Below are 26,765 nucleotides of genomic sequence, written 5' to 3'. Positions count from 1 at the left end.
TTGAATAAACTATTCAAGTTTATTGAAAAATTAAGATTAGTGTATAAAATTTTAAGAGTTGTTTATATACAACTTAAAAAGTTTATGTACAGAAACAATACCAAAGTGATAAAAATCTCCCATTCAACATGCAAATAATTCTGAATTTGTAATCAATGGTTAAGGATTAGAATAACGCAAATTTGCTAAACATGCTTCCTTCAGAATGTATAGTTTAAGCACATTTACAAAACAGTTTTCAAACTGAAAGTCCTGGTTCCTTTGAGTGAAACTTCCCTTTTGTATACTTGTCCAAAGCAGCAAATGCTTTATCGAATGCCATGATGCAGCACACTGGATTGATTGGTCAGCTTTTTCTTTTTTGCTGGGTCCACAGCAAAGCACTTCCAGATTCTGATTGTTTCATCTGCAGCCACAGAACATACCGTAGTTCCATCTGGACTTAGAGCAAGATCTAGCACACGAGCTTGATGACCTGCATGAGAAATTAAAAGTCAACTAGCATTGCATTATTTGATCTGAAATAGAAAATACAAGTTATATTATGAAACCATACAAGAATTTCTCAGCTTTGATAAGTGTGGAGAATGGTCTTCACTCAACATGTTCAATTGCTGAACACTCTATTAATCAGATGCCATTTTGGTTGCCCAAGGGCAATAATATAAACATTAGGCTTAAAAACAAACTTCAAGGTGTAATTTTATTAAAAACCCATAACTCAATGATAACTAGAGTACAGTCAATACCAGATAGCCACAAGACAGTTGTCCAGGTAGAAAAGTCTAGAAAGGCTGGCGCAAATTGTCCAGAGAGATTTAAACTTCTCCTAGAGCTTACATAGCATTTTTACAGCATTGAAATTTCACCTTTGAGCTCAGCTACTTTGGACAGGTTTGGATACTTCCAGATTACCAGCTGATTTTGAGAGAATCCATGACCAGACACCAATTCTTTGTATTCTGTTGACCAGACTATGGAACAGACCTAAAACAATAATACCATAATGAGGGGCAAGGTTAGATTTGAAAGTGTCAAAGAGGGGGAAAAAAAAAATCAATTGCCAAGTGGCCAGATCAACTTATTCAATAGAAATACTACTAGGAACCTCAAGAAATCTCAATGTCCAGGATCAACCTCATTAATCTCCCCTGCATTGCCTCCAAAGACTGTACATTTTCTTTGCATAGGCAGACCAAAACTGTTCTGTATTCTAGGTGAGGTTTAAATACAGTGACTTCAATTCGAGCAAGGTGTTCCTATTTTTCATTTTATTCTTATCACTATCACCACATTCCCTTCTCTTCCATAAAGAACCTTTTTCTACTTTATGCACAAGGACTTGCCATAAAATTCAGTTGCCCTATTCTTCATGTAAAAGTGCTATCCTATTTTCCTTCTGCCCACTCAACTTGTGTTCTTACCACTTCTTTCCATCTTTGTCAACTATAAATTTGGGAATAACTTACCAAGTTATATATTGTAAATAATTATGACTCCATTTCACTATTTACAGATTGGCTAATGGTTTTCAATTTATTCATGATAGTGTACATCTGATCATCAGTTCTATGCAGCCTCGCTTTCAAACCTTCTGGAATACCAAATAAGTTACACTATCGGATCCCCATTATCTACATAGCCAATCACCTCAAAACAAATCCTAAAGGTGGCAGGCATTTCTTTATGAAATGTTGACTGTTTGATTATGTCACATTTCTAAATTCTGCTATTCATCCTTTTAATTGACTAGCCTCTTCCCCCAATGACAGATTTCAAGCCAACAGGCCTACACTTTGTCTAATGCCTATATTCAAAGGCATGCAGAGTTTTCCAGTCTAACCAACTTTCCTCTCAACTGAAATGACATATTTAAAACACCATTGACTGAGAATGTGGATCAGATACAATACTAAGTTCACCATTTTGTTCCAAGGGATTTTTCAGACATTACACAAGATTCAGAATAGCTTGATCCCTGGTTCGATCTAAAACAAATGGTTCAGAAGAGAGTCAAATACATTGAATTCTGACTACCTCTGCCAATTTGATTATCCCCACAATCTAAAAGATTGGTGATCACCCATGATTAATATACTGCCTCATCGTGGTTTTTGTCCCATAGTATAGCTACTGGTAGGGGGCCTATACACTATTCCAACCAGGTTTCTTAACTTCAACCATGTGATTTGAAATTTTTCAATCCAAAGTATGATAATGACAAATTATTTATTTGCTTGTACTAAAAACTGTACAGTTATCACCACCTTTTCCCTCCTATCTTTTCAAAGAAATAACAGAATATTTTAAGTCTCAGATTTGATTTCCTTGTAAGCATCTTACTTCAACCTAAATAATAAATCTATTCAATATTTTAAATCAAAAAAGGTACAATTCTTGGTGTGCATGAAGTTTCTCACTAATACTTTGCAACTGACCAATTCCTAATACTGGGAATTCCACTGCCCTGATTACCATTTAAAACAATATCCATTGTGTTTTTTTTGGATACTTGTACTGCTCGACTATTAAAACAGAAAGTGGTACCAAATCACTTACTTTGCCAACTTCTTGGATCACCCCAGATATGACTACCATTACAGATATCAAAACTAAGTGTTAGAAATTACATTTGGACCTGACATCACCCCACTAATTATAGCTGTTTTTAGTCATTCCATATTACCATACCACAAATATCCCTGGAAAGTTTTTGACACCTTAATCCTTTTATTTCAATCAATCAATTTGCCTTGCATTTGTGCAAGTCTTTTCTTTTGGAGATTAGTTGCAAGCATTGGCAGGTCTTTATCAGCAACACTTCAGATGTACGTTCAGAGGGACATTATTCAACTTTGAACATTAAACGTAAACCCTGTTTAACATCCAAAAAAGATGATTGACTGGTGCAGTTACATTGTAACAGCTTCAACTCTGATCCAGCATTACATTTCATTATCTTGTAGTTACACAAACCTGTGATCGCGTATCTACAGAATTCAAACAAGATCCAGTGTTAGCATTCCAGAGACGAATGAACCGATCGCTGGTACCACCACCACTTGCAAGAATACTTGCTTGCCAAGGACACCAGGCAACTGCCTAAAAGAAACCAAATGAAACAATTATGGTCAACTGAGCACATAGACTATCCCACTGTTTAAGACTGAAAGTTTGCAAAGTTTAAGAATTTGTCTATTGAAATCAGCACATTGCAATTGTATGAATACAAATAGGTCAGAATCTCCTTAAACTTCAAATGGAGGAACAAGCAAAGTAAAGATTAATGAAATGAAAGATGACTAGACAATGCAAGAAACACTGGAATTAACTAATTTTAGCAACTAAAATTCCTTTTCTAGCTAGAGGGTTAAAATGTTGCTTCAATACCAACCACAGCAAAATTCCAAATCAACCAACAAAACTAAGGTTAACACCAAGAACCTATGGAAAAAAAAGAGCAAAGAATCCAACTGTATCTCAGGAGGAAGGTTATGTATCCAGCTTATTCAGCTGATAAAGATCAGAATTCCCATTGCAACTGATCGCTACAGCTAGCATTTTCTAAGTGTTTTATATAAATTGAACCTTAAGATCAAACTGCAAGCTTGAAGCTTTCACCTAGTTGAGTAGATTTACCTTAACAGCACCCTGGTGCTGTGTGAACGTGTGCAATGGTGAGCACTCTGCATCATTCCCAGGGACACTAGGCCAGATATTCAGAATGTTGTCATTCCCACCACTAGCAAGATACCTCCCATCTGGTGACCACTTTAAGCCACAGACCTCCTGAGTGTGTCCAGTCAGAGTAGATACATGATGTTCTGCCACACGAACATCATGATGGTGAATTTGACCTGTTCTGGAGCCACTGAAAGTTGAGAAATGCAGGAACAGTTTGTATTTCTATATTTTAGTTTTACACAAAAACAAGCAATTCGTAGAACTTATTTGCACAAAATTTTACTGAAATGTTTATTTTACCTGGATAGAATATAACTGCTCCAACTGAGTGCTCCTACTCGTACAGTGTGACTCACCATATTCCTTAGGCGTTTCTGGCGCTCAACATCCCAAACCTTAAATCAAAAGGTGTTCACAGTAGAATTGGGATCAGAAATTGTACAACTTTGGGTCCAAAACAGACAACTACACCAGCAAATTAGCAACATACACAAAATGATCCCTAAAATGAATGCCCACAGCGTTAGTATAAAACCACACGAGCGCAGAAGTGTGGTTTAACATGTTAACTTTGCCTCAGTTAAAAATTGCAATTGTTCTTCATTAGTGGAATAAAATGGATTTGAAAAGTGTTTACTGCTGAAAGTACACAAGATTTATCTTGCATTCATCAGAACAAAATCACAAACACCAACTAAGGAAAAGTTAGCATTTATACTGTAAGAGGACAATGTGGATTGGCTTGCAAGCGGATTGATTGGTAGAGGCATTATGAAAAACATCGAGACAGACAACATCCAAGCTTTTAAAATTTCAAGTCAGGTTGCTTCAAGACAATGTCCTGAGGCAGAGAATGTCACCTATTCTAAGTGGAGGCTTGCTTACAACATTAAACTACATGCTCAGGTATTTGCTAAATAATCTTAAGTGTGCAAAAAATTATGCTAACAATTTGCATAGACAGCATGACATCCCCTGCATACTGATAACTACATATCAATGCACAGGGCTCCATTTTTCACAGATGATGAAGTGCTCTTAACTGAACACTGCCCTCCCCAAGCCAGCTGTGGTAATTTTACAATCACCTGTAAATCACTAGTTTTCCAACTGATTAACTTACATGCAAAGCCCGTTAAGATAGGTCCTATTCAAGTTATTTTTAAACTTTTAAAGTGATCACTATTTACTGATATTAGATATCTCTGGAGGGGAGACTAACACCTTCCTGTCCAGGGTAGGGACACTATCACTGTTGCAAGACAGCCCAAAGGCACACCTTGGTTGTACACACTTGTTAGGGAATTGAGTGCCCCAGGTGACAGGCAGCAATACTAATGACTGTACTAACAAGGAACTGCTGCCTTTAACTACATGCACTGCAGCTGTTTCAACTTAAAACAGGAGTACCATATTTGATTCATCACCCTGGGCCTGCAGCACTGCCCTCAGTTTAAGTATCTTCACTGAACTGATGCTGCTAGTGAAAGAGAAAAATCAAAACCTCATCAGCAAAACTCAAGATCAATTCTACCAAATGACAAAGTTTCTTAATATCAAATAATAGCAGTCCGTGCAACCTTGACAAGCTACAACAGAAGGGAACCGTATGCTTGTAGGGAGATTTGCTTACGCCACTCAGGAGGCGTTTAAAGTATGACAGGGAGGAGAAACCAGAATAGGTCAGATTAGATTCCATACAATAATGGAAGCAGGCTCCTCAGCCCAACAAGTTTACACTAACCCTCCAAAGAGCAACCCACCTAGACCCATTCCTCTAACCTATATTTACCCCTGACTAATGCACCTAACACTATGGGCAATTTAGCATGGCCAATCCACCTGATCTGCACATCTTTGTATTGTGGGAGGAAACCTGAACCCTGGGAGGAAACCCACAGACACAGAATGGTGACTGCAAACTGCACAGAGAGGCAGGAATTGAACCTGGGTGTCTGGTGCTCTGAGGTAGCAGTGCTAACCACTGAGTCACTGTGCTGCCCATAGATTGTGGAATGATTGACAAGTCTAATAGAAATACAGGCAGGACCAGGTTAGCAAACAGGGAGTTAGTAGTCTGAAGTGTATTATTTTAATGCAAAGTGTATAACAGGCAAGGCAGAGGAGTTTAGAGCCTGGATTAGAACATGGGACTATGATGTGGCAGCCTTTCCTGGTTGAGAGAAGGACAGGACTGGCAGCTCAATGTTCCAAGGTTTAGATGATTCAGGAGAGGGGGTGTAAAAATGCAGAGGAATTGGACTAAGCAAGGATAATCTCACAGCTGCACCAAAGACATCTTGAAGATTCACCTAGATTCTACCCATAGAGCCTTCCTGGAAATTGCATTTCCTTACTCCAAGGATGGAGTTTATACTATAGGCCTCCCACATGCAGGAGACAGGAATAAATAAGTAAGGATGTGGAAATGTAAAAAAAGGTGGTTGCAGTGGGTGACAACTTCAACTATTGAGTGGTATATCCTTAGCACTAGGTGGTTAGATGGGAAAGAATTTTAGGTGCATGCAAGCATGGTATGTTGATATTTAGGTGGTGGTTTTCATTGTCTTAAAATGGTACACAAGACCCCAGGGCCTGATGGAATCTCCAGATACAGGAGGCAAGGGAAGAAATTGCTGGGGCTTTGACAGATCTTTGTATCATCTTCAGCCACAGGCAAGTCCCAGAAGACTTCAGAACAGTTGATGTTGTTCCCTTAAAGGTCATTGAGCCTGTTAGGGAAATTACTGGACATTATTCTTCGACAGGATTTGTTTGCACTAGAAGAATGGACTTAGTCAGCGTGGCTTTATGCGGAGAGCCTTCTCAAATTTGATCCCCTTCCCCAAAACAACTGATTAATCAGGATAAGGCAGTGAATGTTGTCTAAATAGCCATTAAGCATTTGATGAAGGTCCCTCATGCTAGCCTGGTCCAAATAAAGAGTGTTTAGAATCCACGGAGAGTTGGCAAGTTAGATACAAAATTGGCTTGGTTAGAGAAGGCAGTTAGTAGAGGAGTACTTTTTCCCCAACAGGGAGACTGATCAATAGTGTTGTGCAAGAATCAGTTGGGACCTCTGGATATAGGATATCAAGAAGTTGATAAGTTGAATAGAGAAATGGCAGACAGTATTTAGTCCAGACAAGTGCAAGGAAGCCAAATGCAAAAGGAAGTATACGTAAATGGCAGAAACTTTAGGGACATTGATATACAAAGTGACCTTGGGGTCCAGGTCAAGCTCCCTGAAAGGGCAACACAAATGGATATGCTTTCCTTCAGTCAGGACATTGAGCATGAAAGTTGGCAAGTCATGTTGCAACTGTACAAGACCACAGTTGGACTATTGTGCTGTTTTAGCCATGACACTACAATGTTGTGGCTTTGGGGAGGATACAAGGAGCTTACTAGAATGTTGCCTGGACTGGAGTATATTAGCTATAAGAGGCAGTTAGATAAACTTGGATGGATGATTGATACAAGTGTATAAAATTATGAAAGACAGCTATTGGAGTCTTTTTCCCCCGAGATAGAAGTGTCAAATTTAAGTAGAGAAGGCATGTTTAAAAGAGATGACAGCATTTAAGGGTAATAAATGCCTGAGGTGGGGTGGAGGGTGCTTGTTAAAGCAGATGTTGGCACGTTTAAGGTGCATGGAGATGGACACAAACAGGTAGGGGCAGGGAAAGAAACCATTTGCAGGCAGTTGGGATTAGTTTTGAATAGAAGCATGGTCAGCACAGACATGGTGGGAAAGGGGTTTGTTCTTGTGCTATACTTTTATACAACAGTAGTTTAATTTTGACCTGCAGACAAAAATGTTAAGGCAAGAGGGTGAAGACAAATCAGTGGAGCAAACAGGAAATAGAGGGACATCTCTTGCAAGTACAAGACACTTTCTCTGTTCAGACAGAGATGCTGCTTGTTAAAGAGATATAAATTCTGCAAATCTGGAATCCAACTGTTACTTACCACAAATGTGCCCGACCTGAGGTTTTCCAGCATATGCTATTAAAATCTGAAAAGCTGAGAGCATAACTTAGAAATTGATGGGTAGTTTTCTAGCAGTGGCTCAACTAAACCAGGGCAATTGGTTGAGTTGAAAAGGAACTCTGGAAAACTACAACAGGACAGTCATACCATAAGTGAGGATAGTTGGCTGATACATGCTAGTGTGAAATTTACAACGTGAAAGCTGTTACCTGATCAGATTTCTGATGTAGCCTGCATGAGTAAAAAGCAGCATATTGTGGAATTGTGTAGTTTTGCAAGCTGGTGCTGGTGAGTTGTTAAAGTATATTTTATTTTAAGTGTAAGCCTCAAGGTGCACTTTAATTTGCTTTAGTTCTAATTTTAATTAAAATAAAAGCTACAAAAGCAAATTCTTGTCAGCATTTCCTTGTGGGAGTTCATTCAGTAAATCTGACTGTGTTGGTTTACATATCTCCATAAGCACCAGAACAGTGTTATCAGCTGTTTGTGCTGGCTAGAAACCAAATGCATCTCCTACAAAGCAGATTGTAGAAAGCATGCCATCTCAGACTTTAATTATAATTGATGTTAAAATTGGTGATCCATTAATTTTTCTGGCTAGAATGAAACACATCTAACTTCAGGGCAATTAGTATCCACAAGCATGGTGACAAGATGGTGTTGAGAAAGGTAGATACAAACTTGATTAAACTTAAACAATTCAGATGCATTTTTAACAGATTTCACCATCAGCTTAGTCTACCAAGTAGAACCAATCTTCCTACCTGAACCTCTCCATTCCTTGTTCCAACTGCCAGATAGTTGCCTTCTTTTATCCATGATACAGAAGCAATGTAATCCTCCTGACCTTCCAGCTGCACAAGCAATAGGATTTGACCAGTTTCAGCATGCCAGAGATACACGTTATTCCCAAGGCCCACAGCCAAGTAGTTCAGTGAGCTCCAATCAATTAGATTTAAGTCTGAAATTTGGAGTAGGGGACAAATGTTAGAAAAAGGGAACAAATAAAAAAAAGAGGGAAAGCAAAGAAAGCCAACCTAATGCAGGAAAAAACCTGCAAAGACTTGCAATTCTATCATATCAATTACAAAAAAGAAATTAAGCATTATTGAAACCAGGAATCGTCACCTCTGCCAAAATAAATTTTATACTTCACAACTTACAGTAATCATTTCGGATCTCTGGAGCATCCAAGATTCTCTCTGGCATGGAGGGAATGTACCGAGTGGTCTTCTTGGTGGAACTTGGTGTCATTGACTGACTGTACAGAACTTTCAGATTATTCTGGTAACCTAGAAAACAAGGAGAGACTAAAACCACAGGACATGAGTGGAGGGCCTCCCTACCCAGTGGATGGGACTCCAGCTGAAAAACCACAGAACAGAAGGATTCTAGGAATAGCTAATCAGCAGTACTTTAAAAACATCCAATTACAAAACAGAACCATTTAATCCTCTGCACTGTTATTTTGCAGTATTGGGCAAGTTCAGCCCTAACATGTACCCTTACCCACCCACCCCATTTTACATTATCTACATATGCAAAACACTGCAAATAAACTCCTAACTATGTTGAAATTACTCGAGGACATTGAGCACAACCAGATATGAATTCGTCTCCCCACCAAATTAAGCGTGACCCAGAGTACACCATAATTAAATGCAATTATTTTGGGTAAATCAGAAAGAGCATTGAGAAATTCTGCAGTTAACACTGAAGACTAGTTGGGAAGATCCTTACAAGAACAGCTTCCAGTATATTTAACCTTGAACTAATTCAATTCAAAATTTGTTATGTTTATGACCTGCAGCATTCTAGCTTCATTATCAACATACCAATTACTCAGTATTTATATAGTCTATTTTAAACAGTTCCACAAATGTCCCATCAGAAACTTGATACAAAGGTTAAAATGCTAGAACTACCAAAGTTATTAATAACAATTTTTTGGCATAGAGAAAGAAACATTACAGACTTGGATCTGGAGGAACACCCAAAACAAGTGTTTGATGAGAGAAATGGTTTATGACGACAAAATAGTATCAGCCATTCGTGTTACATAGCCCTCAGGACAAGAATGGATTTAAAGTATCCAGAACAATAGGCACTCAGACTGACATCTACTTTAAACCAGTGTTCTAGGAAAAACACTCTGGTTCAAGACACTATTCATCCCACTCCAAAAGTCCCAATTATGGACTATGCCCTGCTCTTCCCTCATCCTTTCCCCAATTAGAAATGTTTCAGGCTCAAGTCATTTCCAATTCCAGTATATGACAATGTCAATTCTACACAAATACTTCATTTGGCCAATTGCACGCATTCATAGTGCCCAGCTAGTTTTTAAAGTTGTGTTTCACTCCAGTCTTACCACTGAAATACAAAGGTAGTCTGATACCTGGCAAGGCCAATGATTTGCAAATTGGAAGCTTGGAAAGTGTAGCCAGCTATGGACATGGAATGCATGCAGCCAGTATTTTAAGTCACAGCAATCTGGCATTTGGAAAGATTGATATTAGTTCAATTTCATTGAGATTTAAAATCCTTGCTCTTAATTGACTAACAGCACCCACTTCAAATACTAAGACCAAATATTATGTCTTGTATCCAGGTAATTGTCACCTTGTAATGTCTACATTTCACGGCTGGAATTTTCAAGATTGAGGCCTTTATGACACCTTAACCCATGTACACCACTACCCCACATCAAATCTGCTTAAACATGTTGCCCCTCATTTCCTGATATGCTAAGCTCAAACCTCCCTCAATCCAATTTCTACTCCACGACATTTAATTGCAAATGGAATCATGACAAAAGGTCACTCACCACACCAACTTATCTGCAGTCTTTGCCACCTGACAACATTTGCTTTTACAATGCTCTGTTCAGCTGGGGATGAACTGCACTTGCCAGATTCTTCACATGAATTTCAGTTTTTATCTACTGCATCCTTCCCAGACTGACTCCAGGGCCACATCATTAAGAACGGCTTTGCTCATAATGACACCCAATCCAGTTTTACATCTTGGAATTGTTAGGCTGACATTCACCACTGGATGAGCAGATATTATGACCAGAGCTAGGAGCTTCAATTTCAATCCCAAACTATTGTGGCAACTAGATAATCCTCACCCACACTGCTCAGAAGTTCCACATGTCACCAGCAAGAATTCAATTTGCAACTCCATTGCAACAGGTACCTGAAGCCAGAAAATGCTGAGACCTTCCATGTCCAAGCTCTAGAAATCTCAAGCCCCTCTTTGCATCTTTCCTCCTTTAACAATTCTTAAAGCTTAAAAACTTTGTTTTAGTGCTTTGTGAAATGCATTCAGATTTATTTTGCATTAGAGGAGCCATAAAATTGTAAGCTATTAAAGTTCAGCACTAAAGTTGCATTGTGAAAACAATTGATAATTGAACACCGACCAGAGTGACTAGTTTAGCAACAAAAGGAAACATTCTACAATTGCAAAACTTTGAATCTTCTAGCAGTGTAATTTTCTTCAACCACATGAACATACCATTCTAATACCTTCTTACAAGATTTTAAAGTTGTCTAAAGGGTTATTACTATTGTAGTCTATTATTAGGAAGAATGTCTGATATATACTTGGGCACTATACTGGCACTTCTGTTTGTTATTCTCAACTGAAGAATCCTTATTCTCAATATGTTTCTAAGAATTCAATTGTGCCCACTATCATGCATTTCTATTCCCATAGATTCTCTGCACAACCAGAATCACTAATGTTTCACTTTTCTTGTCCTTCTGTACCACAAGCTCCATTCAAAATTTAATCCATCTTTTGCTTGTTAACCTCTGGAGATAGCACTCAACATTTTTCCCTTCTTAGGGCTGCACCTTCAGCAGTGGTATACTATCACCCACCACCAGTCCCCTATCATGCCAATATTCCACACAAGTACAGAACTCTTACTTCATTCTCCTTCCTCAAAAGCTTTAAATCTCAGATGAAATCGCAACACTTTTACATAACTCAGCAACCTGTATTCTTGGAGATTGTACAACTTTTGTAGAGCCCTGTCAGTTTATATGATAGAACTTTGCTACTTTGCTAATCATTAAATCCATTACTAGATAACTTCCAGTTCTGATAAGGCCAGACCTTAATTCTCTCTGGAGGAGCCAGATCCCTGAAATGCTAAGAGATGACGGTTCTGAAGGGGCAAAGGATTTGATAAAGATGGACTGGAGAACTTCTGTTTAGAGAAGTAGTCAGAAGTTACTCACTGGCTTGTATATGAACTCTCAACCTGTGGCAACCTAATGATTATACTTCACAATCCAAATTCAAATTATGTACTCATCTGAAATGCCAATTTCAATCCTCAGACATAGCTCATTTTCACATCTTGCTAGATTGATTTGCTTATCAATTTCTGATCTAAAGCAATAATCCTAAATATTCCAAAGTAAAAACAAAACTAAAATACCTTCTGGTGCAGCAAGAGGTTTTCCACTCATACGTAGAACTTTTGCCTGCTGAACATCATAACCATTCAAGTTCAAGGACCAGGTCTTCTGCTGTTCCTGAAGAAGAGATACTTAATATTTAAAGAACCAAAGTGGGAACAAACAGATCCAAAATTGGCTGAGTGTCAGGAAGCAGAGGATGAAGTTTGAAGATTGTTCAAAAAGTGAGTGTGTTCGGTTTGGTGCTGGTAACATTTGTGGTACAACTTAATCTATATGAATGTCAGTTACAAATCAGCAGGACTGCAGACAGTGGTGCGCAAGGAAACTCTAAGGCTACAGGACAATTGATGGGCTGGGGAATTGTTAAATGAAATGCAACATTGAAAGGAGAGGGGAATGCACTTTGGGATGATCAAAGCAAGGGATTACCCATCAACTAGTAGGACCCTAGGAAATAGAGGATCAGAGGGACCACTGATTCTTGAAGGCAACCGATACATAGACCATGATTAAGGCAGTATGTAGATATTTGCCTTTAGTCAATGAGTTCAATGCAAGAGCAAGATATGGGGCTGTATTGGACTTAGTATACCTAGAGTACTATATGAAGTTCTGGTCATCATAATGCAGGAAACAGTGACTGTACTGAACTGCAGAAGAGATTGACTAGGAGATTGTTGCTAGTTGAATTGCTCAAGCCCAGGCAGACAATATGCAGGAAGGGATTTTTAGAGCAGAGAAAGCTGGTGGATTGGGAAAGGGGGACTGAAGAGGAGGAGGAAGAATCTAAAATGTGTGAAGTTCTAGGGGCCATAGAGAAGATAGAGTGAACCTCTTCTCCTTAGTAGAGAAGGAGTTTTGGGGTAAACAACAACAAGTGGTTTTGACAGGATTGGAGGAAAAATTTCAGATGCCAATAGATATCTGGAACTCACTGCCCAAGTAACCCTCAAGACAAGTAGTAAATGCCATAGCAAGGGGCTACAGGACAAGTGTTAAAATGTGGGAATAGAAGAGAAAAGATATTTTATGGCCAGTATGGTCACAATGAGCCAAAGGTTTTGCAGGATGTAAACAGGGTCCATGACTAAGTTGGATGAAATTTAGTTGAAGATTATTACATTGCTCTATACAGTCTGCTGCTATTCTTCATACAAGAGAGGCCTAGCAAAAAATGCCTGCATCCAATCTGCCTTCACTTAGCATCAAAGCACAGAATAACAGGATACAATTACAATGAGCATTCATCAGTTTTGTTTTCATTCAAGCATAGATGAAACAATTTGTTTTGAATTAACCTTTGAATCAAATTAACTTAAATTTATCTTCAGTACTCACTTTCTTGGTTGGAGATTCATTTTCTTGCTCATTTTCTTTAGAGATTAAGAAATGTGCCACCTCCATTTGTGCTGCATTACGGACTGGAATATAACGATCACCACCTGCTTTTGATGGTGTCCCTTGAACTCGGGAACTTTTTGAAGATTTGGGAGTTTTCGTTTTTCCTGTAAAGCAGTAAAGTGTGATATAAGTGACCATTGTTAAAGCTTTTGGTGCTATTCAGTACTATATATAATCACCAACATGGATCCAGGCAGTTGTGGGTATGTTTGCCAAAGTGGGAAGTTGGTTTGCAGTACTTCGTGGGAGGCTCCACTGCACTAAGGATGTCAGTTAGAAAGGGAATGAAACATCTGCAAAACAATTTCCCAACTCAGCAAACATACCCACAACTGCAACCAGCACTGAGCTACAAATCCTTACAAACATTGAATGGCTGAAGGCATTAGCATAGAAAGATTACAGAGGAACCTCGATTACCTGAATATCAATTCTCCGAATTTCAGATTATCCGAAGATCTCAAGGTCAAATAGAAACATTACATCAAAAGGTGTTTCACCACAGATCCAGTCTTTTGTTGACAATAATTAAAAATTAACTCCGCTAAATGAAATCCTGCTGAGAACAGTTCTGAACATCAATGGGAGCCCATTCATTGCCTCCAAATGACTGACTGCCCATCCTCTCTCCAGGGTTTTACACAGGTGCACCCTAAACTGAGTTTCCCCAGATAATCTCTCAAATTGTCCTGTACAGGGCAAAGATTGAACTTGTCAAAAAGTTGCAGAAGAAAGTTATTTGTGTGTGCTAATTTGAGACATATCCCAAAGGCAGCAGTGTGCTGTTGGCGCCCAGTCTGGCTATCCAGGCGTGAGGGTGTAGGTTGGGGGGAGGGGGGGGGGGGGGGGGGGGGGTGGTGGTTGAGTGCAGACAGGGGGAGGGGTTGGATGACTTTGAGGGCTCATGCAGTGTGCTGCTGCCTTGTCTCCTGAACAGGTGTGTACTTAGCAAGTACTCACTGTCAATCCCATTGAACTGATGATTGGGGGTGGGGAGTGGTTTTGCTGCATGTCCCTGACAAGTGAGAGTTTGTTCAGAAACAAACCCCAAGTCAGAGGGAAAAAGGCAGACAGTGAGAAAAAAGGAAACTTCAGAAGACCCTGACCACTAGAGTAGTGGCATTGAATCAATTAACCAAATAATCAAACATCCAAACAAAATAGTGCCACTCATCAATCAGATAACAGATTGCAACAGTCTGGGAGGAGTGCCAAAAATTGAAGCTGGCCAAGATAAACAGCTGATTGAGCGTGGTATTTACCTCATCTTTAATTGCACAGTTAGTCTTTATGTTGGGTTTCGTATGCAAGGGCAATAGTGCAATGGTCCAGGGAAGGGCCCTGTAGCAATTAATTTGATTTTAGGGTAATAAGGTTTTAAAGGAGGTAGTTATGGAAGGAGTGTTCAGACCATTGTGCTTCTGTTCTACATACCACTGTTCCTCGATAGAGTTTCAAGAGTCAGTATCATGAATAGCACAAATGGCCACTTCACAAACTAAGGTATCAGACAGGAAGTGGATCACCACCAGCCAAGAGACAATTGGACAAGCAATAGAGTATCAATGGTGGGTATCCCCTGCAATGGATATACCACCTATGAAATTGAGGAAAATACAGTTGTTGTATTGGTTTTACTGTACAAGGAAGAAATAAGTCTAAGACGACCATAGCAATAGGAGATTCAATCAGAAGGAGAATAGGTAGACATTTGTGACCACAAACTCCAGGTTGGTACAGTGCCCCAGTTGCTAAAGTCAGGGTCAAACATGCTTTGGAGCAGCAAAGGACATTCTGAGTAGGAAGGTGAACAGCTGGAGAGCATGGGCAGCAATGACTGGGGGAGATTATGTCGCAAAATTAGAGTATAAGAAACTGGGAAGTAAGCTTAAGTGGTAGGCTTTCAAAAGGTACATAATATCAGAATTGTTAATAGATATCTTGTCCTCAAAGTAGAGGAGGAGGAGGATGTTTTAGATGATTGTGGCTCGAACACTCCAAGGGACTTGGCACCAGTTCTGCAGAGGTGACATCAGTACAAGCTGGACAGGTTGCATTTGGCAGGACTAGAAATATCCTACACAGTATTTGCTGCAGTAGGTGAAGAGATATTAAAACTAAAATGGCAGGGCTGGAGCTCAGCTGAGAACCTATACAGGCAGACAAAATAGGGAAACAAGGGTAAAGCAGAAATGAGAAAGCGATAGGCAGAGGATATGGGTAAGAGTAAGCAGGGCCACAGTGCAAAACAACAAACAGGACCAGACGTTAAAGAACCAGAAGACTGTCTTAATATATAGAGAATTTTAAGTGAACTTTAACAGAAATAGACAAACAGGAATGACAGTTGGAATTCCAGATGTGAATGCAGGATGATTAGGGATAGAAAGTGAATATCATGGCCTATTTAAGAAAGGGCAGGCAGAAAAGAGAAAAAGGTGAGGTGGTATTGCTGCTTCAGGGCAGTAACAGTGAAGGATGTTAGCTCAAGTAAAATGGAATCTGTATAGGTAGAGTTGAGATACATCAAGGGACTGAAAAATAGTAGGATTGTAAATTGACCCTGAAACTGTGGTGGTAATGTTAGGGAAGACATTAAACAAAACTAGAGACAAGCATTAAAGTACAACTATCAATACAGGCAACTTTAATTTGAACAGACTAGACAAATCAAATCTAACAAAGCTGTACAGAATGAACTCCTGGACAGAATTCCAGAGTGGTATTTTTAACGTTATATCCGTATTCCCGATATGTCTATTAAAAAGACTGTGTGCAGAATGGCCTCTGGACTAATAAGTCAAGGAGCCAGCTAGACAACAGGCCATTCTAGACTCCCCGTGTCTGCGTGGGTTTCCTCCGGATGCTCTGGTTTCCTCCCACAGTCCAAAGAATTGCAGGTCAGGTGAATTGGTTATGTTAAACTGCCCGTAGTGTTAGGTAAGGGGTAAATGTAGGGGTATGGGTGGGTTACGCTTCGGCAGGTCAGTGTGGACTTGTTGGGCCGAAGGGCCTGTCTCCACACTAATGTAATCTAAAAAAATCTAATCTAGACATTGCGCAATGGAGCTGTGCAAATCCCCTCAGGAAAGTGACCAAAAAGATGGAATTTGTGAAGATGTAGAACGACAAGAGTTGATTGCAAGACCAGGATTCTGAAGGCTACTACAGTGAGGTATCATGTGGCCACGGTACATCATAGAATTATACTTTGATGAAGGTGGATTGGCAATAGCAAACATTTAAAAATAGAGAAACTACCACCATTTCCACTCCAGTTACAGGCTCCGCCCCCTACCAGCTACACAAGGTCCGAGGTCCTAGCTCCCAGCCCTGCCAAGTTTTCACCATTCCCCCCTCACTGAGGACAAACAATCCATCCTCAGCAAAGGCCATACCTTTATCCCTCTATCCACGCATCAATGAATTCAATACACATTGGGACTTTGAACACTTCTGCCGCCTCCACCTCAGCTTACTTTTTCCAATCAGGTCTCCCATCCACCTACTGAGGACCCTTCACCTACCTCCAACACACTCCATCCACTTGGACACCCCAAGCTGGCCTTTTCCTCACCCTCAATTTCTTCACTTCAACTGCTGCCAAGACATTAACTGCCTCAACCTATATAACCCCCTCCCCCACTCCAACCTCAATCAAAAACATGCAGCCCTCCACTCCCTCTGCTCCAATCCCAACCTCACCATCAAACCAGCAGATAAAGGGTGCAGTGGTAGTTTGGCACACTGACCTGTACACCACTGAAGTCAGACACCAACTCTAATACACCCCCTCCTACCACCCCTCAACCATGCCCTACCACCAAACCATCATCTCCCAGACCATACACAACCTCATTACCTCAGGGGATCTCCCAACCACAGCTTCAAACCTCAGTTCAGGAACCCCACACCACCCGATTCTACCTCCTTCTCCACAAGCCTTACCACCCCAGCAGACCCATTGTCTCAGCTTGCCTTAGCCCCACTGAACTCATCTCCACCTACCCTGTTATTGTCAAGTCCCTGGACTAGGAGGGATAGCCCACAAACATTCAACTCACCTCCCACACTCTCCACCTCCTCCAAGACTCCAGTTTTCCCAACCACCAGTGCCTCAACTTCACCATGGACATCCAATGCCTCTACACCTCCATCCACCATGACCAGGGCTTCTAAATCAGTTTCCTCTCCTGACGTCCCCACCAGTACCCTTCCACTGGCATTCATTTGGCTGAATGAGTCCTCACCCTTAATTTCTCCTTCAAATCCTCCCAGAAAGGGGTAGCCATGGGCACCCGTGTGGGTCCCAGCTATGCTGGTCTCTTTGTTGGCTGTGTAGAACAGTCCATCTTCCATAGTTACACCAGCACCATTCCACACCTCTTCCTTTGCTACATTGATGACTGCATCAGCACCACCTTGTGCTCCCACAAGGGGGTTGAGTAGTTCAACTTCACATTCCACCCCAACCTTAAGTTCACCTGGACCATCTTTGACACCTCCCTCCCCTTCCTGGACCTCACCATCTCCAATAACAACCAATTAACAGACTTTTTCCTCTTTCCAAACCCACTGACTCCCACAGCTACCTGAATTACACTTCTGCCCAACCTACCTCATGCAAGAAAATGTTATGGGAAGGGCCTGTGCCCGAAACGTCGAATCTCCTGTTCCCTGGATGCTGCCTGACCTGCTGTGCTGTTCCAGCAATAAAGTTTCAACTTTGATCTCCAGCATCTGCAGACCTCACTTTCTCCTCCAAGAAAATGTTATCCCATATTCCCAATTCCGCCACCTCAGCTGTATGTGCTCCTGGGAGCACCAGTTCCACCACAGGACACCCCAGATGGCCTCCTTTAAAGACTAATTTCCCTTCCCACATGGTTGAAGATGTCCTCCAACACATCTTATCCACATCATGTACCTCTGCACTCAAACCCCACCCCTCCAACCGCAACAAGGACAGAACCCCTGCTCCTCACTGTCTACCCTACCAACCTCCGCATAAACCGAATCATCCACTGATATGTCCGCCACCTACAAACAGACCCCAGCACTAGGGATATATTTCCCTCCCCACCTCTATCTGCTTTCTGCAGAGACCGTTCTCTCCATGACTACCTGGTCAGATCACGTCACGTCAACAACCTACCCTCCCTTCCTGGCACCTTCCCCTGCCACCGGAACTGCAAAACCACACTCACCTCCCCCCTCACCACCATCCAAGGCCCCAAAGGAGCCTTCCATCAAAGTTTCAGCTGCACATTCACCAATGTCACTTTTGTATCAGTTGCTCCCAATGCAGCCTCATTTATATTGGGGAGACTGGATGCCTTTACCAGAGCACTTCATAGAACATCTCTGGGACACCTACACCAATCAACCCCACCGCCCCATGGCCAAACATTTCAACTCCCCTCCCACTCTGCCAAGGTCATGCAGTCCTTGGCGGTCTCCTCCACCACCATTTCCTCACCACCTGGAAGAAGAACACCTCATCTTCCACCTCAGAACACTTGAACCACAGGACATCAACTGGACTTCACCAGTTTCCTCATTTCCCCTCCACCCACCTTACCCCAGTTCCAACGTGCCATCCTCATGACATGTCCTACCTGCCAATGTTCCTTCCACCAACCACTCCATCCTCCTCTCCGACCTATCAACTTCATCCCCACCTCCATCCACCTATTATACTCAGCAACTTCTCCCCAGCCCCACCATTCATCCATTTCTCTCCATTCTGGAACTCCCTAATTCATTGAATATGAAGGCCTTTTCCCCAAAACGCCAATTTTCCTGCTCCTGATTATGCCTGACCTGCTGCGCTCTAATCTTGTCTGATTTCCAGCATCTGCAGTCCTCACTTTTGCCAATCGTTAATTCTTGTCTGGCACAAAATATATGAACAGTGGCCCAACAGTGGCTAACAAAGGAAATTAGAGGTGGTAAAGATCGAAGGAAGGGACACAAATTGGACAAAAGAGAAGACCAAAGGACTGGAAGTGATTTTGATTTCAGCAGAGGACAAAGATGATTAAAATAGGCAACATTGAGTACTGACAGTAGGTTTGCAGGAGAAACTATTTGTCCAGAGGGAAAAAAGATTAGTGAAGATTAATGTTCACTGCTTCTGACTGTCAGGAACAGTAATGAGGGCAGAGCAATAGATGTGATCTATATGGACTTCAGTAAGGCGTTCGACAAGGTTTTCCATGGGAGACTGATTAGCAATGTTAGATCTCATGAAATACAGGGAGAACTAGCCATTTGGATACAGCACTGTCTCAAAGGTAGAAGACAGAGGGTGGTGGTGGAGGGTTGTTTTTTAGACTGGAGGCCTGTAACCAGTGGAGTGCCACAAGCATTGGTGCTGGGTTCTCTACTTTTTGTCATTTACATAAATGATTTGGATGTGAGCATAAGAGGTACAGTTACTAACTTTGCAGGTGACACCAAAATTGGTGGTGTAATAGACAGCAAAAGGTTACCTCAGATTACGACAGGATCTGGACCAGATGAGCCAATGGGCTGAGAAGTGGCAGATGGAGTTTAATTCAGATAAACACTAGGCGCTGCATTTTGGGAAAGCAATCTTAGCAGGACTTATACTTAATGGTAAGGTCCTCAGGAGTGTTGCTGAACAAAGATCTTGGAGTGCAGGTTCATAGCTCCTTGAAATTGGAGTCACAGGTAGATAGGATTGTAAAGGAGGAGTTTGGTATGCTTTCCTTTATTGGTCAGAGTATTGAGTACAGGAGTTGGGAGGTCATGTTGCAGCTGTATAGGACATTGGTTCGGCCACTGTTGGAATATTGCGTGCAATTCTGGTCTCCTTCCTATCGAAAAGATGTTGTAAAACTTGAAAGGGTTCAGAAAAGACTTACAAGGATGTTGCCAGGGTTGGAGGATTTGAGCTACAGGGAGAGGCTGAATAGGCTGGGGCTGTTTTCCCTGGAGCAGAGGTTGAGGGGTGACCTTAGAGGTTTTCAAAATTATGAGGGGCATGGATAGGATAAGTAGACAAAGTCTTTTCCCTGGGGTCAGGGAGTCCAGAACTAGAGGACATAGATTTAGGGTGATGGGGGAAAAGATATAAAATAGACCCAAGGGGCAACCTTTTCACCCAGAGGGTGGTATGTGTATGGAATGAGCTGCCAGAGGATATGGTGGAGGCTGGTACAATTGCAACATTTAAGAGGCATTTGGATGGGTATATGAATAAGAAGGGTTTAGAGGGATTTGGGCTGGGTGCTGGCAGGTGGGACTAGATAGGCTGGGATATCTGATCGCCATGGACAGGTTGGACTGAAGGGTCTGTTTCCATGCTGTACATCTATGACTACAAAGATGGCAGACCAATTAAATACACACTTTCATCCTGCCTTCGCAAAGGAGAAAAAATACCACAAAAATGCTGGTAACAGTGTTACGAAAGAAGGAACAGAAGGAAATCTGCACTAGTAGAGAAATGGCATTGGAGAAGTGAGTGGGATTAAGGTAAATAAATCCCCAGGGCTTGATACTCTATTCAATTTAAGAAAGTGGCCCTAGAAATAGTGGATGCATTGGTGGTCATCTTACAAAGATTCTGTAGACTCTGGAACAGTAACAACCCATCAGTCCATAGAAATTTAACCCAACTATGAAAGTAAGAGTAAACAGGGAATAATAAACTAGTGATATCAGTGGTGGAGGAAATGCTCCAGTCCATTACAAAAAAAAAGCATAGTACCTGGAAAACAGTGAGATTGGATGGACTCAGCATGGAATACAGTACACTAATTGAAGTACTGTTGCAACTTAATGAAACTGTAACAGTGTATAACTTTGGTCTCAAGTAATTGCATTACAAGCAGTTCAGGAAAGATTCATTTGACCTGGAATCATTGGGTTTGCTTTTGGGGAAGGTTGATCAGATTGGAGTTTAGAAGGCAGATGACCTTCTAAAGATCCTGAAGAACCAAAAAAAGTGGATGCTAGGAACTAGTAGATAGATTGATACAAAACAAAAGTATGTTGCATAGGGTAATTGGCCTGTACAACTTTTTTCCCCTGGGGAGCAGTGGAAGCCAGTTGTTTATATCCTTGAATATATTCAGAGACAAATGAATCAAGGGTTATGGAGTCAGGTCATTTGCTTCTCTATTCTTATGGGGAAAGCTCAGGGCCAGGTAGGTTCGGACTATACCAACAATATGGCCAGCATACAGATGAATGTGACAGAGAGAGTATGGTGATAATATTGCCTTGTCACATGTGCATGTCCAGGAGCAGGGAAGTCCTCCTGCCACCATGGTGTTTACCTCATTGTCACTCCCCATTGTTAACTTTTGGCAGCACTTTTACCTCCCACAGGATTGGGTCATGATGGACATGTGTACTGTGCCACTGGTACAGCATTCACAAACATGATCTTGCTGTCCACCCCAATTGCTCTTGAATGGAGTGACTTTCTGAACAATTTTAAATGTCAGTTACAAATTAGGTACAGTATGATGTAGGATAGACAAGCATGAGGAAGTTAAAATGCCAAAAGGAGCCAGTTCCATGCTTTGCTTCTCTTTTGAGGACACATTGGGGACTCGAGTTAAACGTTCCACTACCTACGTGGTTACTGCAGGCTGAAAGCCTGTTCTCAAAATAGAGAGAACACATCTCAGTAGTGGGTATCTCAGAGCCTAATGGAGCCACATGTGGATTCACCTGGTGGTCCCAGACAGGTATTTGCCCTTTCCAGACAAGACTGAGCTGTGGCCACAGCTCAAACCACCTCCCACTCCCATTGTCTTACTTCCCCTCCATTTTAAGATAGGTATATGAATCCCTATTTACAGCAGGCAAAACCCTTCCACCTAAATCTCTTCCCTTCAAGAGATTGATAAGGAATACGATAATGAGTTTCTGTAATCCATTCACATGCTGTTACAGAACATACATCAGGCTTTGTAAATTCATAATTACCTACTTTAAACTATGTGACGACAATTGCCCATGTGACTGACAAACCTTTTGTTTAATTCCCATAAAATATACTGTGTGTAGGAGAGATTCATGGAGAAATGTCACCACAAGCAGTCACTGCTACTTTGGGGATATTTTAGAATCTTGCATCTACCATTTAGAGAAACTGGTCATCTGGATTTGTGGAACAATATACATCAACAAGCAAATATTGAAATTTCTTTCCCATAAAGAAAATGGGTGAACTAGACTAGATGCTAAAACTCATCTTAGTAAGACAAGAATGGGAATTTAACTAACCATTACCTATAACATTGGGTTGAGAAGAAGATGATTAACAAGCCAGCATAGGAAGCAGGGCAGAAGTATTCAATCAACATCTGCATAGGGCAATTCCTATCCTGCTAGTCTTTGATTTAGCTTGATGTTACACATCATAGACGATATCACAGTTTTCCTAAAAAGTTGTTAGATTAGATTACATTACAGTGTGGAAACAGGCCCTTCGGCCCAACAAGTCCACACCGACCCGCCGAAGCGAAACCCACCCATACCCCTACATTTACCCCTTACCTAACACTACAGGCAATTTAGCGTGGCCAATTCACCTGACCCTGCACATCTTTTGGACTGTGGGAGGAAACCGGAGCACCCGGAGGAAACCCACGCAGACACGGGGAGAACGTGCAAACTCCACACAGTCAGTAGCCTGAGGCGGGAATTGAACCCGGGTCTCAGGCGCTGTGAGGCAGCAGTGCTAACCACTGTGCCACCGTGCCGCCCACGAGGTGTGTTCTTGAGTTTACTTTATGTTTCAGATTTCACTCCAAGTAATGGGTCAAGAATGGAATAAAAAAGTTCTGTATAAATATGAGCATCTGCTGCACTTCAGAATACTGCACAAGTGAGACTGCGCACAGAAAAACATGACATTAGCTTAAATTGGCTGAAGTCAAAGATTAACAAGCATTACCAACTGCAGGAGTGGGCCAAATTCCAGAAGTCCATGCTATGGAGGACCTGTTGGCCAATTTCTCTACCCTGTATACCCTGAATTTGGTGTGAAATATGAAAGTGAAAAGCAGTCCAAAATCAAATCAACAAAGATGATTGAGATGAACAGTAGAAACAGCAATACTGATGTAGCCAATAGAAAGTCTTATAACATTACCTGGCGTCTTGCAGGGTGTCACTACCTTTGATGCATTAAGCGATCGATTTGTAGTTTTCATTGGTGATAGACCACTGGTATTAGCTGAAGTTGACATTGACCCAGATACACTATTGTTTTCCTTTGCTTTCCGCTGCCACCTAGCTAACGGACCATTTGTTATGGGAGCATCCAACTTCAGAAGGTTGTTGATGTCACTCTCAAAAACAAATTGAGACATATTCACACCTGTAGTGAGGAGACAAAAAAAGGTCAGAAGGAAAACCACCATAATTTAACCTAACCTCAAATTATTTTGCAGTGAAACAGGAATCCCAAGTTAATACACTTGGTCATAGTCATATAGCATAGAAACAGACACTGGTCATATCTATTGCACCAACAGACACTACACTATACTAACCCAAATTACCTACACTTGCTGGCATTTTAAGTATTACCCAATGCTTCTAAATGCTTTAAGGTTAATTGCCTCCACCACCCTCACAGACAGCATGTCACATTTCCACCAGCATAGGTGAAAGAAATTCAGGTCTCCTCTAAATCATTACCCCCTCACCTCATACCCTTTAGTGATTTAACAACCCTCAAAAGATAGTGACAAAACCAGGATGGAGAATGCAACTACCAACAGGAAGGTTCCACAAATATCTTCATCTTCAAAGGGAAGGAAGCACAGCACATTTATCCCAATGATGAGGATGCTGAATTGCCAACCATCTTCAGCAAGGTCTCCAAGGCTCTACAGTACAGATAGTGTTTAATCAATTCTAAGCACTCCACAATATACCAAGTTGTGGAGGTGCCAGCATTGGACTGAGGTGGACAAAATTAAATAGCACTCCACCAGGTTTAGTCTAATAGGTTTATTTGGAAGTAAAAGCTCCTTCATCAGGTAGCTGTGTTCCAAAAGCTTGTACTTCTAAATAAACTTGTTGGGACTATAACCTGATTTTGTGTAAATTTATCAAGCAATACTGGATTAAACAAGCCCTCACTCAAAGCAGAATTATTCCAAACTACTGCAAAGTGATGAGCGTTGTTAGCAATAGGGCTACCAAGCTGCCAGCTTTTGCTCAATAATAGTTTATGTGCTGTTACTGTTTGGGTTCTGCCAGGGTCACTCAGCTCATTACAGCCTTGACCCAAACAAAAGAATTGACCTCCAGAGAAGCGGTAATAGTCTTAAAGGCAATAATTAATACAAGTGGGACCAAGAACCCCCAAAACTGGAGTCAATGGGTACCAGGAGGAAAACTATTCAATGGGTGAAACCGTTACCAACACAAAACATGAGGGCTACTTAAAGTTAGTGCTGGCTGCATCTGCTGGAAGTATCAGATTAGCAGGCCTCCTGCCAGTTACTCTTCACAAGCACTGCAACACAACAGCAATATCTGACAAGCCCAAAGTCAGAGGCTTGACAACACAGAAAAGACCTTCCAGCCCAGCAGCCGGCTGGTCATCGATTCTATTCTAATCCAATTTGCCAAGCCTGCAGCCATGTAGATTCGTTTATTAACTTGGACTCAGCCCCTGAGCCAGAGGTAAGGACAGTACCACAACGCTGCAACAGTCCCCTCTTATAGCCTTGTAAGACATGACGTTTCAAGTGCTCGGGATTAAATACTTCTCAAACATCCTGGGGATTCACATCCCTGTGACTCCTTCATGTTGTGAGCTCCTGATTCCCACGGGCCACTGTGTGAAAATAAAATCCTCGATAGGATCTGCCAGTATAATGCAACTCAACCCAAACCGAGCCTCAAACTGAGAAAGAGCAAAAAAAAGTCGAGGAAAGAAAAGGGTTTCGCTGTTTTCTCAGGCCAGACTCAGTAGCGGAAACGTACTTTCGATCTCACTGCAATAAAAGCTTTTTCGCCGTCGGCTCCGCACAAAATGGCTACGCGGGGCTGCCTCTGGATTTAAATCCGAGTCATCAACCGCCCCACCAGACCGGGCGTTCCCATTCGTCCGCTCAAACCAAAGCACCCATTCCCATTGGGCGAACCGAGCGTAGGCTGTGATTGGATGGACCGGTACCAACGGCCGCCAATCGCTACGGCAACTACGTTCGCCCGCGTTGCAGCTGAGGTTGCGCGTAGTGCGGATGCTCATGCGCATTTCGCCACGTGTCGAGTTGAGTGCCGTGGACGCCATATTTGATGCAGGCACGAACCCGCCCAGTTCCCGTCAATGTCTGTTGCAGGTCAAAGTGTGATCTGCACTATCTCTCCAGTTTAAATGTTGCTCCTGGAGGGAAATGTTAAGGGGGGAAACGAAAAGCGTTAGAGAAATAACATGGCAAATGGGTATTAGGCACGATTTACAGAAAATGGAATTTAATCCTGAAAAGTGGGACAATGGGCGGACAAAAGGATGCTGGAGACACTGAGCAATAACCTTCTTCACTGTCCACTGTTCCACCAATAAACCTACTAACCACGCCTCCTATATTCTTAACCAAATTATTTATATAAATGACAAACAAAAGTGGTCACAGGACCGATCCTTTTGAACACCGCTGGTCACAGGTCTCCAGTCTGAAACACTACCTCCACCTTCAACCTCTGTCCCCTATCATAAAGCCAATTTTGTATCTAATTGGCAAGCTCACTGTCATTTTGAGCAAAAATCTCAATCATTTTGAGAAGATTCACTACCATCTAAAATTACTGGACTTCTACCAGAATCTTGGATTTTTTTAAAAAATTGAACTGAACAAAGGAAGCCCCAGCAGCTGAGTTATGCTGAAATATACAGTCCTGGGGAGAGTTGTCTGGAAGCTGGGGAAACCTATTCACACCAGCCCTACCAGAGCAATGAACTAACTTTAGGCACAGATAAAGAATGGATTTTGGATTCGTGGTGCTGGAAGAGCACAGCAGTTCAGGCAGCATCCGAGGAGCAGCAAAATCGCGTTTCGGGCAAAAGCCCTTCATCAGGAATAAAGGCAGAGAGCCTGAAGGGTGGGGGAAATAAGCTAGACGAGGGTGGGGGTGGGGAGAAAGTAGGTAAAAACAATGACTGCAGATGCTGGAAACCAGATTCTGGATCAGTGGTGCTGGAAGAGCACAGCAGTTCAGGCAGCATCCGAGAACAGGCAAAGT

General features: G+C 41.7%; 1 protein-coding gene across 2 annotated transcripts; it reads right to left on the bottom strand.

Moving 5' to 3' along the window:
• cdc20 (cell division cycle 20 homolog) lies at positions 1 to 25,556 on the bottom strand. 2 transcript variants are annotated; one of them, XM_043698907.2, is made up of 11 exons: positions 25,506 to 25,556; positions 23,656 to 23,883; positions 13,455 to 13,621; positions 12,134 to 12,230; positions 8,841 to 8,969; positions 8,442 to 8,638; positions 3,985 to 4,079; positions 3,640 to 3,871; positions 2,977 to 3,102; positions 870 to 987; positions 1 to 475 (listed from the first exon to the last, which is right to left on the bottom strand). In XM_043698907.2, exons 2-11 carry the CDS (start codon positions 23,873 to 23,875, stop codon positions 309 to 311), a joined length of 1,548 nt encoding a protein of 515 aa, XP_043554842.1. In that variant the 5' UTR covers positions 23,876 to 23,883; positions 25,506 to 25,556; the 3' UTR covers positions 1 to 308. The 2 variants fall into 2 exon arrangements, with proteins under 2 accessions (XP_043554842.1, XP_087846631.1); XM_087990505.1 differs by lacking the exon at positions 25,506 to 25,556 and adding an exon at positions 25,286 to 25,413.
• Between the last annotated feature and the right edge of the window lie 1,209 nt (positions 25,557 to 26,765).

The sequence above is a fragment of the Chiloscyllium plagiosum genome, unplaced genomic scaffold (genome assembly GCF_037043375.1).
Source record: "Chiloscyllium plagiosum isolate Xiang-an unplaced genomic scaffold, Cpla_swu_hap1 HiC_scaffold_9, whole genome shotgun sequence".
Lineage (NCBI taxonomy): Eukaryota > Metazoa > Chordata > Chondrichthyes > Orectolobiformes > Hemiscylliidae > Chiloscyllium > Chiloscyllium plagiosum.
Note: the sequence above shows the minus strand (reverse complement) of the source record. Positions and strands in the feature narration are given on the sequence as shown.